Genomic DNA, 14878 nt, shown 5'->3' on the forward strand with positions numbered 1-14878 from the left:
AAAATGTATTCATAAATGTATAAATTATATTATTTTAAGATTATTATAAACAACAAAATCAATGAGTCTAATACCATTTCTATTACGAGTATTCTCTCCAAAGGTTCCAATATTTTTATTTACTGGAATGTTTCCCACTCTTGCATTCAGATATGCTATTATGGTGTAATCGTTCTTGTTAACTTTATTAAGAATTTCTTGCAACTTTATATAAAAGTCTTCATTTTCTTATTGGCCTTCTTCAGGAGCATATGTACCAATAATGGTTAAATTACCTCTGTCAATTTACAGATTTCTATAATTCTCACTGTACAGTATGTGTAATGAAGGATATTTTTCTTGAGAGATTTATGTACCCAAATCATTATACCTGCTTGGGCATGAGTTTTCTTATTCACTCCACTGTAAATAAGTGTATAATTTTTAGTTTCTTTTGTTTTTCCTTTAGTTTCTTCTTTGTTTCTGAAGTGACAGCTATGTCAATTTTTCCATTCTGGAATAGATAGTCTAATTCTTCCTCTTTCCCATTAATGCTTCGAACATTCCAAGTAGCATACCTAATAATGTTATCTTTCTTCCAATTGCGATTATTCCTTGTTCTTTGCCTTATATCGTCATCTATTTTATTCGTCTGATTTCTATTCCGTTAAGACTTGAAAGTAATATTAAATTTCCTCATGTCTAGTTACTAGCCATACAATGAGTAGTACAGTGGTAGGACTGATCTCATGAATATATTTATATCAGAATATATGTATTAAATAAGCAGAGAAATAGATTTTCTTTTTGCCATTCAAATTCTTTACCATTCAATTTTTGATTTCTTTAATAAATATAATCATTAAAGATTTCTTTAATGAGTATATTCATAAAAATCCAATTTTAACTTAGAAAATTATAGCAGACTGTTTTGGAACAGAAAAGAATGTCCTTTTGGATGAATTCATACCCAAGAAATTACAATAAATGCTGCTGCTTAGTGTGAAACATCAGATAGAGTACAGTATGCAATCCTGAACAGTATGGGGTTTTGTTGTCAGTGACTGTTTTCATTCATGATAATGTATGACTTCATACCACTGATGAAACATTTTACAAGTGAAATGCTGCAACAGTTTCATTGTGAAGTTTTTAACCAAGAGACCTCTACTTCTTTAGATTTTTAAATTTTTTGGGTGGCAAATGAATAAGAATACACAATGAAATCAAAGACACTATCAATAACATTTTGAATGAACCAATGGTAGGAAGATTATGATGAAATCATAAAAATACTGATCTCAAAGTTTGACAAGTGCCTCATTATCTTTGGCGATTATGTTAGAAAATAAACTAATGTATGTAGTAATCATAGTATAAATTTGTTTGATATTAATTTATTTGTATTATAATCAAATAGTTTTTATTATCCGGACTAATTGGGGATGAAGGTAGTCTGGATAAGAAAAAATCCGAATAATCGAAACAAATACTTTAATTTGTCTTTTAATGATAATACAACACGTTTTCTTTTCGATGACATATCGGTAATATTAAAAGTAAATACTGTATTTAAATCGTGATCAAATTTTCAAGAAACAAACGTTTGTATTGAATTTGGACTACTACTGACCAATGCTAACAAACTACCTATTGTTTAAAAGGCCCTCTGGTGGCGCAAGAAGACGGATTTTATAAAATAAAAAGCAGTTGAAACTGCATTTTTATGAAAAAAAATTTGACAAACTATTTATCATTTTATGACGAGTAAAATTTTTTCATCGCGTTCGCGGCTTTTAAGTAATGCGTAAACCTTCGAAGCGCGAGGCATAGGCGGTGGCCCACGTCGTCCATGCCTTACGTTACCCTTGGTCATAGAAATGATGTAATTTGAATATAAATTATTTATAAATATGTATGTCAAGTTATATTTTTATTACTACGTAAAATATATTTAAGAGTTTACGACCACTGTGCTGGGTGAGACGTTGTTGAAACAAAAAAAGTTATGCATTCCATCACGTACATAAACATTGTCGTAATTCGCCAAGTGCAAATCAGCAAATTCGTAAAATTTTTGTGTATTTTGAACAATCCAGATAATCGAAAATCCGGATAATGGAGGTTCTACTGTATATGTATGAATACATATAGCTCATTACTTAGTAAGTACTGTTATCATCTCCATAGTTTAAACTTACTGGTTTTTCTGGTTTCTCATATCTATCTCTTTGAATTTCTGGTTTTTCTTCCTTTTTTGTTATTTCAATCATTCTTTGTGGCTTGTAAATTTTTCCACTTTGAGCTGTCAACTTTTCTTCTGTTCAAATAAAAAGCATAAATCAGTATTTGTAATTAAAATTAATTTAAAATATTACAATTTCAAAATAAGAGCAAGAAATACATTCACATCCACAATACAAGGTGAATTATACATCTCCAAACAAATGGTGAAAGTGGTGACTAATTTCTTTTTCATTTTCAGAAGGTGAACCAATTGAAAAGAAATGTCACTAATGAAGGAAGAACAGATTGACATTATTCTGTTGGCATCATATGATACCATTTGTATAAATAAAATAAACATTAGTCACTGCTTTAACCATTTATATGTAGACTTATGACTCACCCTGTATATATCAGAATGTAAAATTAAATATCCATTCACATAAAATACTGTTTTTAAAAGATTATATATAAGAAATTCATTACTATTTTGATGACATGTGTTTTTATGACCATTATTTTAAAACATTGTTTATAATACCTTATCTATATAAAAAAAAACAAAAATTACAGGATTTTCAAAAAGAATGCTAACATTTTAAATTACTGTAATAATTATAGTAATTTACACTTAATTATTATCCCAAAAGCATGTGATGTACACTAATTGACAGAGAAACTGTGAGAGTCTCATCTCCCATCAGCTTTCAAACGTCTTATTGTCTACCACCTTTAGGAAGCACAGTAAATGAAAATGGTGGCTCTGCAATAGAGAAGGCATTTTGTATTCTGTAATTTGCAAAGTCAGTTACTCATCATTGTACAACATGAGTAATATGCAAGAGCAGCGGAAGCTGTAGAATTTTGGCTGCTGTGGAAAGAATGACAATGGATATGCTATGGCAAACATATGAAGAATTTGAGTATCAGTTGGATGTGCGCCATGTTATGCAAGGTGCAGAAGAGTTAAACTGTGATGAGCAAATGTAAAACTTTGACAATTTTCAAATACCAAACAATCTTCCAAATTATCAGGCTATGTTTTGGCTATGTTAATTTGGTAGATCATTTGGTATTAATCAATTAAATCAATCAACAAATTTTTCTGCAATATCAATCAATGAAAATAATGCAAAAAAATTTGTTTATAAATCAAACTCTTCTCTTGTCTTTTCCAATTTTTCTTCTCCTCGATCGCCCTCTTCTTCTAGATTCAGTGCGTTTACAAATTTTTTGGTGTCATGTCCATCTCTTGCTGTAGATATTTCAATGTTTCCTGGGGGAAAACCTTTCCTGCCTCACCAAACATAACTTTCAGTTTGAAGGATTCAACTCTCCAGATTGAGGATGGACTCCCTCAATTGAGAGTTTGTCACAATCGTGCTTTCTTCTTTTAGAATCGAGATAATTATTCATATTGCAGCTTGCTTATTAGATCAAAAGAGTTGGTTTAAGTTAGTAGAAACATTTAATGAAATTAAGGGCAAAAAGCAAAAAACAATATTCTTTTTATTTTCCAAAGTGCAAAATCACCCAAAATATGCATTTCGGGTTATTTTGCAAAAAGTTCTTTTACAACCCTCTTCAGGCTGTAAACATAAAAATATACAATCTTAAAATTTACAAATTTCAATGACATTAATACAAACTTACAACTAATCTTTTTTACAAATTTTCCAATCGAACATCATTTACTGACTGACATTCGTCTTTATGTGGGTATTTATTTCAAACAATATCCCGCCATGAGCCCTCTGTTTCAATTCCATTATTTAAATTGATAGTGTTATTTGCATGTTCGATTGCAACATGTTCTTTAAATTTATGTAAATTCTTTTCTTTATAAAGAATTTTTATATTATTATCATCAATAGTACATCCAAATTCATCACAATGTTTAAACCATGAGGACTGTTTATATTTTAATCTAATTACAACTTCCTATTCATGAATTCTAATTCTCAATTTTCTTCCTATTTCACCTATATAAATTAAGCAGATTTATACCTGTGCAATTTAAATTTTAGATTACCCCAGCTTCTTCTATAATTTCCTTCTTTTTTATTTCACTAAGTTTAATTTTATTTTTTAGGTTATCAGCTAAAACAATCTCAAAATTTTTAAATTTATTTTCATATTTTTCAAATAAACTTTTTATATAAAGAAATGGTACCGTACATACATATTATTTTCATTTCTATATTTGACATTAAAGTTAAAAATTTTATATTCTAAAGACCATGTTTTTTATAACTGGCTGGGGTAGCCATTTAATAAATTTAATTTTTACTAGGGACCCCAACTAGTGGTTAAGGTGGCAGTCTGCTGCTCTAGGGAACCCGGTATAGGGTTCCCTAGAGCAGCAGTATGCCACCTAACCACTCAACCATCTAGCCATTATTTAAAAAATGTTAATGTTTTCAACCTGATTAAAAAGCCATCTTCAGATGTGTATTGAAAACATGAAATAATTTAGTCTATTTGAGTTTGGATTAAACATTTGCTTCATAATTTTGTTGCTGAATTTCAAAAATATTGCAATATTTTTTGTTTCATCAATACCTATTACACAAATTTGAATTGATTAAAATATATGCACATTGTGTATATAATTTATTTGCTACATATTACAAAATAACTAACCTCCTGATCCTGCATTAATAACACTGCCACGTACAAACAATTTCCCATGTTTAGCCGGTTCTTCAAAAGATGCTACAAATTCTTCATATACTTCTGCGGCAGCTTTTTCTTCCTCCTTTTAAACAAATTTAAGATAATATTTTAGTAATTAAATGTAACATAAAGATTTTTAAATTAATTAGCAACTTTAATGTAGTAAATTAATTTTAGTAGTGTCAATAAAGCAATTAAAAAAATTAATAATTCTCATTTACATCAAATTTCGTAGCCATATTTGTATAACTTAACAAATATGGACTCCTGGATGAGACTTATTAAATAAACACTTATTTAATACAATGTAGTATTTTAATATTTAAACAGTAGTTTAAAATTTTAATATTAAAATAGCATATTCAAAGAGTTTTCAATAATTTTGAAGTGTAATATATGGTATTCATTCTAATAAACAGAGCATGCATATAACTTTTTTCATCTTACAGCTATGCTGTTTATTACAGTGTACTTACTATTAGAAAGCAACTATTAATGGAATAAATCCAGTAATTTTTATTTTATTTCATTTGCCCGTTATTCTCATTACTATTATACATTCAGTATATTTTTTTACTTTATATGCAACACTCAACACTTTATTCAACATATGGTTAGTTGCAATGTTGAACAGACTGCAATTTTTCAGTTTAAAATGAGCCTTATCTTCCCCCAGTAGAATGCACTCTTACTTTTAGAGATTGCCGTCTATAACTTTTACATCTTGCAGTTGTGCTGTTTGTTAGGTGTTTACTATTTGTGGGAATAGAAAGTTCATCTGAATTAGTTACTATATTAAAGCAGTACATTTCCACATATGCACTTGATATGGCAGATACATTAGGATGCAGCATGCATCCTAACAGTGCCAGTGTGCAAGATTTAAGCTGAGAAAAAATTTTCTGTAGCATTTTAGTTAATTCTACTAAAAAAGTAGCAAAATTTTAGAAACCATAGCTAACATTTCTTATCCATACAAATGTCCAGAACTTTAACACAGAACAAAATTATATTTTAATTGAAAAAATATTAGATAAAATTATTTTTTATTTAGTATATTTACCTGTAATGAAATGCTTGAACAACCCGTTAAATACTTTTTTGACAACACTTTAATTTGTTTAAACAAACATTTTGACTCTTTTCACAGATCCACAAGGTTTAACAAGATTTGACTGTTTAAGACAGTTCAAATTGTTTTGTTAAACCTACACAAATCTGTAAAAAGAGGTCAGAAACATTCATTTATAGAAATTAAAGTGTTGCTGAAAAAAGTATTTAAGGTGTTGTTCAAACTAAATTAGTTTCAGTCTCTACAGAAGTGTTTTTTTAATGATAAAATGACTTTTCCATTATAAATTCAGTGCGTTTACAAATTTTTTGGTGTCATGTCCATCTCTTGCTGTAGATATTTCAATGTTTCCTGGGGGAAAACCTTTCCTGCCTCACCAAACATAACTTTCAGATTGCAAACTAACTTTCAGTTTGAAGGATTCAACTCTCCAGATTGAGGATGGACTCCCTCAATTGAGAGTTTGTCACAATCGTGCTTTCTTCTTTTAGAATCGAGATAATTATTCATATTGCAGCTTGCTTATTAGATCAAAAGAGTTGGTTTAAGTTAGTAGAAACATNTTAAAAATCAATTTTTCAAGATGAATCAGTCTAGGCATTTGTTTGATTTTTCCTTTCCTAAAATAAATACATGCAATTGTAAATTTAGGAAAACCTGGCTTCAGTGAATGAAATTAGCTGTAATTTCTTTGAGGATGGTGTTTAATATTAACTTTATCTGCAATAAGATTATAAATTTATTTTCTACTACACAATAAAAGCATGTGTATCTATATAGAAATGGAGAATTTTCAGGTTTCTTTCGAAAGATCAATTCTGGATTTCCCAATTGCTTTCCATTCTTAAGCTTGATGTCTATTAATTAATGAATGTATCATGCTTGTAATGTAAAGCAATAACTTTTCTAAATTAAAATAAACTTTCTAAAGTATTCAAAAAGAATTGGAATCAGAAGAAATTTTGGTATCATCCCATTCCTAGTTAAAACTTGGAAAATAGAACTAACCACTTGAAAAATGTTAGTTTTTTAATGAAATGTGCCAAGAAAGTTGTCACTAAGCCTAAATTCTTGTAGCATTTTAGCAAAAAAACTAGCAACAGCTTAAACCCTTTAAGCATGTTAGCAGTCATGCTGTTAATGACTTCTATAATTCTTATGTGCAGGGTTCTCGTGTCTGACACTTTTGTAGCATACACATGATCCTTGATATGCCTATAAAGAAGAACGTGTTCAAAAAGATCATGTCGAGGGACCGACAGATCAAGAAATGAAGCCCCGCTGACCTAGACTGTGTAGCAATTGAGGTCCAGATCACCACTGTGTTGCAGCAGCAGTTCTTTCAAGCATACACATGTGTAACTTGAAGTATTGACCAACATTCTCCAACACATTCACATATCGGAACAAATGAATTTTACAAAATGATTTAAAACTAAGGACATTTAACAGGAACATCCTGCACTATTCTAAATTATTTTTACTTTATCCTTTATGTATTCCATTTGCTCTTTTATCAGATTGTAAATTTAACATAAATATCAGAATTAGAACCATGTCAAGAAGATAATTATATTATTTATTACACATAAATACAACATGGTGAAATGGAATTACAAATTCACACACACATAATATATTCAGCATAACATATTCTGATGTTATTTTGTCTTTTGTTTTGATGTACATGGCATTACATTTAAAGTAAATGTTAATTACCTGCACATATTAATATGTAATTGGTTTTATTTAAATAACACTGCTCAATTGTTTAATAGTTCACAACAAATGTATAGTGTGTTTCAATCAATTTGGTTGACATAAACTCTGTTTTGGCTATGAACCTAAAAGCCAAATTAACTAAATAACTACCCATAAAAAAATGGCCTGTAGGAACCCTGTTAATGTCAATCAAACAGAAGTAATAGAAAAATTACTCAAGTAGATTTAGCTGTTTAAATATTTTTTAGTTAAATACATAATATGATATTGATATTTTTCTTTGGAGAGAAAAATATCAATGTCATTGTTAATTTATCATAATTAGACAAATACGACATCATAAACATTAATTATTGACTTAATGATTCTGTTGTTATTGTAGTTATTTAGAAATAAAGTTCTCTCCACTTTCTAGAGGCCTTAATTGAAATATTTTTAATTAGGATAATTGAAAATTCGACATTTATTTTAATAGAAAATTCTGTATCAAAGTGGCTTCTAGACAGATGATAGTATGGATTTCTGAACATGAAAAAGAACAGCATACACAGCTTGCATAAAGATTGAAGAAAACAAATACATACCATTGTAGTAAGAGACAGGCTATTTGAAAACAGTTCCTAAATCAGTGACACTCGACCTTTGAGACTGTGAAACACCATTCATGTATTTTTATTATGTGGAACATTAGCATCAATATATTCAAAAATCAATAAGCAATTTCATGTTTACTATTGTCATAAAATAACAAAGTAATAAACTAATATACTTTATTGAATAAAATAGTAATAAGGAATTGTCTGCAAACAAAGTATAAATTTGCAATAAAAACTTAAAAATTTCTTTTATGGAACACTTGGAATATTTTTTTTATTTTATTTTCAAAAGACACTGTGGCCAGGTTGGCCTTTTACAAGCATCTTAACAGTTAATCAAAACAAACAAACAAACAAACAGAATAGGATTGACAAATACTATCCTAAACAAACAATGTTTTTAATTTGAAAAACAAAGATATCTTTTTACTCAATTACTGGAACTAATGATAAGCATTAACGAATCTTTAAAATTCGGTAACAAATTTGGAAAACTTTTAATTATAAAACTGAAATTGATAAACTCTCCAATATTAATGCTTCTAGATTGCTGACATATCTACTACAATTTTGTACACACCATCTACTGTTTGTTACAATTGTAGTTTTGATTTCATTTGTGTATGTACACTTCTTCACATTCACAAATAATAATCTTTCTTTACTTTTACATACTCTCAATGTATTTAATGTAAAAACATTTATTTTCAAATTTTAAATGTGTTCCATTTCACATGCTATAGTTCAACTATGTTGTTCCCTAATATAAATTGTTGTAATATGAACTTTGATTTATGAATACAACATATTTGTTTAAATCAAAAATACGTATCATTTAACTGTGTATATTTTAATCATATGTAACAATGATAAATAAAACAGCAGTTTTTTTAAATATTTTCAATATTAGTATTAGATTAATGACTGACTTTCTGTAGACAAATTTTTTAATTGTTTAGGAACATTAAGAGTGCTCCCTTTGTCATTTACTACACAAGAATATATGCCCCTTTATTCCTTTCATGCAAACTTTGTGTGCACTTATGGTCTTTTAATTTCTTCATTTTCAAGATATAAGGTCATTTCACAAGTGCACACGACAAAGCAATATCGTATAAATTGCACGACTTTGTTGTGCAATGTTTCATGATCGCTAACACATCTTGTTGGAGTTTATAGAATTGAGTTCATTTTCAAAATTTAATAAATCGATTTTCATAAAACTTTGCCATTTTCCATTAATTGAGACGAGGAATACAGTAATGTGAGTCCATTAAAATGCAAAAAATTTAGCACTGAATTGCTTAATTTTACTGGCAACATTTAAAATTCTGGTAGCAGTAGTATCTGTTATGATATTTCATTTTAAAAAAACTTTACATTTTTAACTAGTATAAAATCACAAAAAATTTAATTTTGAGGGTAGGGCGGGTTTTATAAAAAATTTTAAATGCTAATAACAAGTAAAATAATCAAAGTCCAACTCTACTGGAGATATGCACAATCCTCTCTATCTCTCCACCTCCTCAATCCCCTCTAATACACAAACCTCCCTGCAAAATTTCAGAAACTTTTGGCAAAAAAGCACAGAAATTATTAAGCTTTACAGAGGGTGAACAAAATTGTGCCCCCCATACACACACTTGCATCAGTACAGAAAAAAATCTCCAGACTTTTTTGCATTTCTCAACATTTCAAGGTCCCAAGTCCAAAAAATGTAAAAATCTGGAGAGGTTATTTTTTTTTATCGATAGCCATACTTTCCCTCTGTTATATATAATAGCCAGGAAAGTAATAATGTTATATTTATGATACAGTGTATTGACAACAACAAAAATACTGAATCTCCAATGAGTAATTTTAATAAATAATTTTCAAATCAATACTCACATGTTTTCTCAACTTTTGCTGCTCACGTTTTGACGATTTCTTTCCAATTGGAGTGATGTTGAAAGCTTTGACTTTTGGTCCGCTCTGTAAAATTTATATCAACACATTCAAATAACGAAAACACTATAATATAAAATATATCTAAAATAAAAATAAATATGTTTTCTTATTTCATATATTTCAGGACAATTCAGACATTGCATTTTATCATGCAAATAAAAATATTGTATATGTAAATTTATAAATTTTTTTGGTGTAAAATAAATATCAATTTTTTGTTTTATTTTCTTATTAATTTAAATTAAAACAAAACATAAGAACGTTTTATAGAAATTGGAATCATTTAATTTTTTTTTTGTTCTATAGTCTAAAACATTTAAAAAGTTAATAAAAATAGCTGCATATTAAAGGTTCTTTGTCAAGATTTAATTGACAAAACATAGGTTTTATATTATTCAGCACAAAAGACGAACATTTTTTTATATATTTATATATATTTAACATATTTTTTATAGAGTAAACATTTAGTTATATTTACTTGAATGTTAAACTCATGTTTTATGATATTAGAAATAACAACAGCAAACAGTAATTTTTTTATGAACATTTACACAATATTAAATTTGTAAAATGATGTGAACCATATAGATTTTTAAGATATTAAAAATGATTTGCTGGATTATTTAAAAGTTTTGTTTTTTAACCATGTAGATGTTATCAATAAGCAGAAATCAGTTTTTCAGGTGCGAGAAAAGTGGATAAAATAAAAACACTAGTAGAAACATATATTTCATAAAAAAACATACCAACACGAAAACTCCAGCAACCAAAATGCTTTACTAGATAAACAAACATTTTCAACTATCTTAAATGGTTGAATAGACTTCTACTGAGAATCTTTTTACAAAGTGTTAATTGAGGTTCCTCCAACCCCTCACAGCACCAACAATATTTGCTGATCTAATACATATACATCATCTGTTACATGTGATGTTGTAGCCAATAACATCTGTGTTCTTTTTATTTAAAATCTATTCTAATTACAATTCAAATGTTGCAGGTAGATCCTGATAATGACCTTTTATGACAATTGAAGATATTTGTTTGTCTAGTATAGTAGTGTTTTATTTGCTAGATTTTTGCTGTTGGTGTTTATTTTTTGAGCTACATCCAATTTGACAAGCTGTTTATAAACAGCTTGTCAAATTGGATTAGCTCAAAATAAGTAAATATGTATATATATTAGTGTTGTAACGAATAGTATGGCCGAATACCGAATACCAAATATTCGGCCAGGAGCATGGCCAAATAACCGAATATTCAGCCAAACTATTCGGCTTGATTAACGCATGTACGAAAATTGGCACGCAAACCGTATTATGGCAAGGATCCTGCTCTCTATTGGCCCGCTGTCACTACACTTCGCCAATCGCGTTAATTCTTGGCAGTTGTAGCGGACAGACAAGAGTGTCATGGAAGTATGTGATAAATGATGATATCAAATGTGGATAACAATGAAATGACCTACACGTGTAAATAACGGAAAAAGAACAGAGAAGGACCGAAAAGTGAAAATGTAAAAATAAATATGAAACTGAGTTGATAACATAATCAAACAAATCGAGGCAGCTTATTGGCACGAAATTCACGGCCGTCAATGCCAAACAATTGTTGTCATAGACTTCGGAATGCTAAATGCTTGCAATGAAAGTCACTTAGCATGCACGGGCGAAAGCCTGGGGCCGTTCGGGCTATCAAGCTGTCTCGAATCTGTGAAATCATAACTGTGACTTATATCGACGTCCTATCTGTCTCTTTTCTCTGTTATCACCAGGCTGAGTCATGTAATTGTAAAATGGGAACTCTACAATGAAAAAGTGACGAATCGAAAGTATCGTGAGTGTGTATTGTGATGTATGCACAGGCATACATGGATTAGAGCTATAGAGGAAAGAGAAAGAGAAGAGCAAAGACGAGCGTTTAAAAAGAACGATAGGCAGGGTCAGACCCTCGGATGTGCGAGGATTCTCCAACAATAGACGTGTATGTGTGCTGATCTTTGTAATTATAAATTGTGAATACATGTGACTAATATTATTTTCTTTTTTATTTTGTGCATGTTACAAGTTATAAATAAATATAAACAAACAACACTAACTCTATAACATTAACTCTAAATACCAAAATGATTAATTTACTGTGTTTTTGTTATTTATTACTCCTGTTTTTAGGTATTCGGTATTCGGCCGAATAGTGAAAAATAGGCCGAATACCGAATAGTAACCGAATATTCGTTACTAATATATATCCTTTGAATATTTTGGACATTACAAAATAACTTCTTTAAAACAGCTTTCTGTACAGAATGCAAAGTAATGCTTGCAAGAACAGAGAATGAGTTTTTACTTTGAATGTCTATTTTATCGTTTGCTTCATGCCTTATACCCAAATTTACTAATTTCTGTTTACTAATTAATACAATATTTTTAGTAATACAGAAATCCATGTCTATAAAATATATACTTCTAATTAAGGTTTAAAATTGAAAAACAAAATCAGTTTACAAAACATGGATATACTAATTTATTTTAACAGAAACTGCTTCATCAGAGCACTTTTATCACTGATCACTGTAAATTAGAAGAGTAAAAATGTATTTATTTACTACATTTGGAAATATCAGAGATGATTGGATTCCACCCCCCTGATAACAAGAAAAAAGAAAAATCCCCAATAAAATATTAACAGAGTATAAAAGACACAATAAAAATTATAAACATGAAAAATAAAACAATTACATTATGTATTATACAAAACGGATTTACATTTATTTTTAAAAAAGTTAAACTCACGATATAGATACAGTTCAACAGTATGTATATGAGAGGCTATTCAGTAAAAGAAAAGATCTTTGTGAGAGAGAAAGACGAAAGCATGGGATGAAGAAGCATAAAGTATTGTGGATTCTTATGATTGGAATGCAGAGACCTAACCAGTAGTTTGGATTTGACCATTGAAATATTTAAAGCAGAAAATGCGATTAAAGTATTTTAAATGATCTGTAAGATTAGGAAGGCCAAGGCAAACTCTTTCTGCATCGTGGTTATCAGTATAGGGTAGATTACAGAATTTATATATCAGGAAATAAACTTTATATAATTCAGATTGTACTTATGAAACAGATATGGGGCAGTTATTGTCCAGATAGGTAAACAGTAGTCAACTATTGACTGAAAATTAGTAAAGAAAATGGTTCTGAATACAGATTTTAAAGAAATATTTTTACAGAAACACCAAATAAAGCCACTTCTATTTGCAAGTGATTTAATAATGTAAGAGATATGTTCATGAAAGATTAATTTTTCATTGAATATATTAATAATACTAAGGTTGCAATGAGACTGAACATAATTTATTTTAGTGGAGTCGATATATAATGAAAGGTGGTATGGATTGCAAATTAGGGAAAAGCATATAATAACAGTTTTATGGATATTGATTTTTAAATTATAACTGGCAAATGTGAAGTATAAAGAATTGATATTAGCTTGCACATAAGAAGGATCATTGGATAAAATTTTAATGTCATATGCACAGGCAATTATTTTAGAGAATGGATTGATTAGTAATTTATCTATGTAAGCACAGAAATACTAACAAAGCTATGCCAACAAATATGGGAAAAGAAGATTTGGCCAAAGGAGTGGAAGCAATCCATTTTTATACCAATCCCAAAAAATGGCAATGCAAGAGAATGTTCCAACTATAGAACAATCGCACTAATTCCCCATGCAAGTAAGATTCTGTTAAAAATAATACAGAAGAGAATTGAGCCATATTTAGAAAGAGAATTGCCACTGGAACAGGCTGGATTTAGAAAGGGAAGAGGAACTCGCGATCAAATTAGCAACATCAGATGGATTCTAGAAAAGGCAAAAGAGTACCAGAAGGACGCCTTCTTTTGTTTTATAGACTATAGTAAAGCCTTCGATTGTGTGGATCACTCCAAGTTATGGAAAGTACTCAGGAGCATGGGAATTCCTGAACACCTTATATCTTTATTGATGAGTCTTTACAATGAACAAGAAGCAAAAGTAAGAACTCTATACGGAGAAACTGAATGCTTTAAAATTGAGAAAGGGGTGCGACAAGGCTGCATTTTGTCTCCATATCTGTTTAACTTATATACTGAATATATCATGAGAATGGTTACTACAAATGAAGAGTCCATTGGTATCAAGATTGGAGGCGAAACTATTAATAATATAAGATATGCAGATGATACCACCCTTTTGACAGAAAGCAAAGCAGATTTAGAAAAAATTATCATAAGGGTAAAAGAAGAAAGTGCTAAATTTGGTTTGAAGCTAAATGTAAAGAAAACTAAAGTAATGTCAACTAAAGAGTTAAAAGATTTCATTGTGGATGGTGAAAGAATTGAAGTGGTAGAAAGTTACATACTTTTGGGCTCAAAGATAGAAAGGAATGGAAGTTGTGAAGGAGAAATCAGGAGGAGAATTAATCTTGGCAGAACAGCCATGGCAAATCTCACCAAGATAATGAAAGATAAAGACATTTCCATTCATACTAAGAAAAGAATTGTAGAAGCAATGGTTTTCCCTGTAACATTATATGGCTGTGAAAGCTGGACTCTAAGGAAAAAGGAAAGAAAAATGATAGATGCATTCGAATTATGGGTATGGAGAAGATTACTTAG

At 29.4% G+C, this 14878-nt stretch overlaps 1 protein-coding gene across 1 annotated transcript in view; it reads right to left on the bottom strand.

Moving 5' to 3' along the window:
• The window catches only part of LOC111626852 (U2 snRNP-associated SURP motif-containing protein-like), a 224805-nt gene that overhangs the window by 193574 nt on the left and 16353 nt on the right, over window positions 1–14878 (bottom strand). Inside the window, exons 2-4 of the mRNA XM_023370376.1 lie at window positions 10162–10245; window positions 4849–4963; window positions 2181–2299 (exon numbers count right to left, since the gene is read on the bottom strand). Coding sequence (XP_023226144.1) covers window positions 2181–2299; window positions 4849–4963; window positions 10162–10245 — 318 coding nt within the window. The remainder of the gene's footprint in view (window positions 1–2180; window positions 2300–4848; window positions 4964–10161; window positions 10246–14878) is intronic.

The sequence above is a fragment of the Centruroides sculpturatus genome, unplaced genomic scaffold (assembly GCF_000671375.1).
Source record: "Centruroides sculpturatus isolate CEXI.00-Female unplaced genomic scaffold, Cexi_2.0 scaffold33, whole genome shotgun sequence".
Taxonomy (NCBI): domain Eukaryota; kingdom Metazoa; phylum Arthropoda; class Arachnida; order Scorpiones; family Buthidae; genus Centruroides; species Centruroides sculpturatus.